A 5,186-nucleotide genomic window follows, 5' to 3' on the forward strand; every position below is an offset into this window, starting at 1 on the left:
GGATTAAAAGCGTGCGCCACCACCGCCCGGCCCAAACGTGTCTCTCAAGTTCTTCTCCATGGAAGTTTTGTCTCTGATCCCTCAAATCTCAGGAATGTTTTTTTCTTTGAAAAGTGGTGTACACTAAGACCTCAGGAAGGAGGACCATGAATTAGGATAGACACTGAGTTGGCCGAATTCAAGGTCTGTCTGTAAATGTGGTACATGAACTTGGATAACCTAAGAATGTATGAGGGCAGCCGTGAAGTCAAGCACAGCTAACTTCCCATAACAGAGAAGGTTTCTGCTTTGAGTGTTGAAAGGTTCCTTGGAGGTAGTGGCATTTAATATAAGGCTCTGGTCACTGCAATATAGCATTTTACATGGAGTAATTCAGGATGCGGTTGGTCACTGTAATATAGCATTTTACATGGAGTAATTCAGGATGCGGTATAACGGTAAACTGCCTTTACGTATCTTGTTTTTACCATCATTACTGTCTTGTAGCTGCCTGCTTTGTTTTACAGAGAAGCAATCTGAAGCCTCATGAAATGAAGGGCTTTGCTGGTTGTTACACATGATAATACCGGGCTATTGGACCAAGTAGCTCACTAACATTCCCTGGAAAGACAGGGAGGTGAAAATTGCTTATCCTGATCAGGAAACCATGAGGAAGAAGGATGGCTCCGGCGGGCCACGGGGGAGAGATACTGGAAGAAGAGGCCATAAAAGGGAGACAGAGACCAGACTCAGATTCTCACACCCATGATGATTCCATTGAGATTAAACGAGCAAACATGAAGTGGCTCCCAAGTGCAGGGCGCCCCTAAACAGAAACAAGCTCTGGACAGGATCACTGGGCACGACCTACGTGTGAACGTGTGTGCTTTTGATCACGCAGGAAGAGAGAAAATACTCGAAGCCAGTGCCTCCCAGAGACAGCTCTGTGGGCCAGACTGCCTGTGGGCAAGCAAGGAGGTGACAGCAGTCATATCAGAGGACGGGAGGGATGGGAGGCCAAGTGACCCAGCAGGTGAGTGGCGAAGAATTCAGAGAGGTCTGCTAGAATGACTGGGGCTTGGAGCCTGACTGGCTGGATAGTGACAGGGTGGCCCTCCAAGAGAGGAATGGCAGTGGAGAGCCAACCTGGGGGGGGGGGGTAGGAGGGATTTGCATTTAAATCCATTTTATTTTTAAGTTGGTGGACAGTTCTAGGCTGCCTGGAACTGGATACATAACTGAGAATGACCTTGAGCTCCTGCACCTCTCAAGTGTTGGCATTTCAGGTCTGAACTAACCCATCTAGCTACATTTCGGTAAGGCCAAAGTCCCTGTGACGTGTGCTGCCCCGAGATGTTCAGCAGGCAGCAAACACCTGGCTCTGGAGTCCTGAACCAACTTCTAGGACGGAGAGAGTGATCTGAGACTCATCAGCACGTGGACGGATGACTAAGTCCTAGACTTCTGCCAATGGCAGATACCGGGAGAGTACGTGAGTTATGGTGGGTCAGGGTCACCCGGTGAAGGAATAGGTTTTCTTCCAAGTCAAGGATGGGAGAAGTTACAGCCATTGGATTGTCGGCTACGTGAACGATCTATTATAATTTAAACAGGCCACTTTTAACTGAGCTAGAAGGGGACCTGTGTGACCAACGGCAAACACTTTGCTATAATTCAGTTGATAACCATCAAGGAGCGTTGTTTCTCTCTGACTGGAGCTCCTCTGGCCTGAACTAGTGTAGGCTGAAATCGACTGTTCCTCTTTTTCTTTGGGAAATAGACACAACGTGAAAACACCATTCTAGTCAGTTGAAATTATATAGTTCCGGGTCTTCAGAACAAGCCCCCTGTTCAGCCATCGCCACCACCCATCTCCATAAGCTGTTTCTTACTTTACAATATTAAAACCCTGTGCCTATTAAATAATAACTTCTCATTCTCTACTTCCCAGGCCATGGAGACCACCATTCCTGTTTCTGTCCATTCAATGGAATCACATGTTAATCTGTCTCTTTTATGTCTGACTCATTGGGTTAAGGGTTATCTATGTTGTAGTACGTTGTCTTAATTACTCCAGCCTTCTCTGACAAAAATACTATAAACTAGGTATCAGATAAAAATAGATAGTTTTCCCAGTTCCTGGGACTGTGTAAGACGAAGAACAAGATACTGATCGGTGTGATGCCTGGTGCGGCCCCACATCTGTGTGTGCGCTCCCACGAGGAGCTCTCTTCGGCCTTCTGTAAGCACCCCGCCCCACCCACCCGGCCTCTGTTGTCACGACTAATCCCTCCCAAAGGCTCCGACACCACTGCTATCATGCCAGGGGGTAAGACTCCAATTTGTGGCTTTTCAGAGGCCACATCCACTCAAGCCATAGGACAAAGTCCAAATTTCTTTCCTTAAAGCCAGGTGGTATTTGATTGCATGTATACACCATTTTATTTACCCTTCCACACTTTGACTATTATTGGGTAAGGATGCTATTTTACATTCTACATTTTGACTATTATTGAGCAGCGACACCCAGGCCAGCTGTCATTAGACTCTGCTGTGCTTCTGTATCTCAGGCAGTTTAGCTGTATGGCATCCCAGGGCTAAATGTCACTTCCCTTCGCCTAAATGAGTTAAGTTTGGCTCCTATCCCTTGGAACTTAAAAATTCTTGTTTGTGGGCTGGAGAGATGGCTCAGTGGTTAAGAGCATTGCCTGCTCTTCCAAAGGTCCTGAGTTCAATTCCCGGCAACCACATGGTGGCTCACAACCATCTGTAATGAGGTCTGGTGCCCTCTTCTGGCCTGCACACACACACACACACACACAGACACAATATTGTATACATAATAAATAAATAAACATTTAAAAAAAATTCTTGTTTGTTTGTTTGTTTTTGAGATAGGTTTCTCTGTGTAGCCCTCACAGTCCTAGAGCTCACTCCGTAGACCAGGCTGGCCTCGAACTCACAGAGATCCGCTTGCCTCTCCCTCCCCAGTGCTGGGATGAACGGCGTCTGTCACCACCACCTGGGAGGCGGTGGCGGGGAGGAGGCAGAAATCTTTAATAAATAAATAAATTAAAAAAAAGAAAATAAAAAAAAGAAAAAAAAGATTCTTGACTAATGTAAGCTATCTTAACTATGAAGGACACACATATCTTCCACACAGATTACACACACACACACACACACACACACACACGCACTTGCTGTAGGGCTGTAATCCTGGGTAGGTCCATGATCATGTAAGGGAAATTCTATGGAGGTGTATAAAGTGTCAAGGAGAAGAGCCTTGCTGTCTGGCGTGTATATCATTTAAGAACTTAAGGGAATCCATGGGTATGAAATTCTAGTTAGGAGCAAGTTCCAGGTGCTATTTATTACACACCAGTGCCCACAAATAGCAGTGGTGAACTGCGTATTTCAGAAAGCCAGAAAAGATTTTGAATATTTTCACCATCAAGAAATGATGGGGGTGGACTGGACTGTTGTTTAACTTGTGGCCTGACTGCCTGGCATTCACAGAGCCCTGGGCTTGACCCTCAGCACAGCAGGGAGCCGGACACCTTGGAGAATGACTGTAATCCCAGCAAAGGGGAGGTAGAGGTAGGAATAACAAGTTATTGATGTCTGTCTAGTAAGTTCAAGGCCAGTCTAGGTTACAGAAAATGCTGTTTTGGAGGAAGAGGAGGAGGAGGAGGAGGAAGCAAAGGAGGAGAAGTAGTGGTGTAAGAAATGGTAGATGTGGGACTGGGAAGATGGTTGGTTTGTTAAATTCACTGACTGCTTTCCCAAAGGACCCAGGTTCAAATCCCAGTACCCACATGGCAGCTAACAATTGTCTGTAACTCCAAGCTCTGACACTATCACACAGACTCAACTGCAGGCAAAATACCAAAGCACAGCTGGCTTCCACACCCAAGATCTGTTACCGTCTACGCAGCTCGGAATTCGTGCCTCCATCTACGCAGCAGCCATGCCATTGTCTACTTCCCAGTTCGAGGGCGCTGTGAGGCCATGCGCATACTACTGGCTGACCAGGACCAGAGCTGGAAGGAGGAGGTGGTGTCCATAGATACTTGGATGAAAGGCTTGCTCAAGTTCATCTGTCTGTATGGGCAGCTCCCCAAGTTTCAGGATGGAGACCTTACCCTGTACCAATTTAATGCCATCTTGAGGCACCTGGGTAGATCCCTTGGGCTTTATGGAAAAGATCAGAAGGAGGCTGCCCTGGTGGATATGGTGAATGATGGGGTGGAAGACCTTCGCCTGAAATACATCACCCTCATCTACACCAAATATGAGGAAGGGAAGGATGACTATGTGAAGGCCCTGCCTGGACACCTGAAACCTTTTGAGACCCTGCTGTCCCAGAACCAAGGAGGCAAAGCCTTCATCGTGGGTGACCAGATCTCCTTCGCTGATTACAACTTGCTAGATCTGCTGCTGATCCACCAGGTCCTGGCCCCTGGGTGCCTGGACAACTTTCCCCTGCTCAGTGCCTATGTGGCACGCCTCAGTGCCCGGCCCAAGATCAAGGCCTTCCTGTCCTCCCCTGACCATGTGAACCGTCCCATCAATGGCAACGGCAAGCAGTAATGTACAGGAGAGACCAGAGCTGCCTGTCCTCCTTTCCCCAGCACTAATAAATTTTGTAAGACAGAAAAAAAAAATACCAAAGCACATAAAAGTAAATAAATTAAAAAAAAAAAAGAAACGGTAGATGTTTGAGGAGACAGATATGTAGCTGTTTAATGTGACTTAAATATTATATGGTAAATACCTTTATAGAAAGATAGTGTGCTTCTTCAATTATACACCCAATGTTTATGTTCTTATATTACATTTGGAAAAATGGAAAGATAAATTAATTTTAAAGCAGGAAGCAGAACTCCAAACAACCAATACTTTCAACTCCTGCACATAACATGAGAAGGCCGACGAAACCAGTTAAGCCAGCTGACAGCACAATCATAGATGGTGGCAGGCTTACAGCCCTTGTCGGTCACTGCACATTGGCCCAGGGCTGAAGCAGCTTCATAGATCATCCAAACATAGAAAGCCTTTGGGTTGAGGTCTGGTGAGACCACTACATGGGAACAAGCTCTTGTCATGCATGTCTGCTGACCCATGTCTGATTCCAGCATCCCGGAGTGGCAGGAGAGACTGATTCCAACACTGTCCCCTGCCCTCCACACAGGCACTCATTACAC

General features: G+C 46.6%; 1 protein-coding gene across 1 annotated transcript; it reads left to right on the plus strand.

Annotated features, from left to right (window-relative positions):
• The first annotated feature begins 3,960 nt into the window (after nucleotides 1–3,960).
• LOC121452712 (glutathione S-transferase P-like) lies at nucleotides 3,961–4,572 on the plus strand. The gene has a single exon (XM_041658922.1). The coding sequence runs from the start codon at nucleotides 3,991–3,993 to the stop codon at nucleotides 4,570–4,572; it is 582 nt and encodes a 193-aa protein (XP_041514856.1). The 5' UTR covers nucleotides 3,961–3,990.
• Nucleotides 4,573–5,186: the final 614 nt, after the last annotated feature.

This window comes from Microtus oregoni, unplaced genomic scaffold, assembly GCF_018167655.1.
Source record: "Microtus oregoni isolate MIOR12 unplaced genomic scaffold, Mior012 000000F_ref0000247, whole genome shotgun sequence".
Lineage (NCBI taxonomy): Eukaryota > Metazoa > Chordata > Mammalia > Rodentia > Cricetidae > Microtus > Microtus oregoni.

Coding starts and splice junctions, on each gene's coding strand:
- LOC121452712 (XM_041658922.1), top strand. CDS start 3,991: ATGCGCATACTACTGGCTGACCAGGACCAGAGCTGGAAGGAGGAGGTG.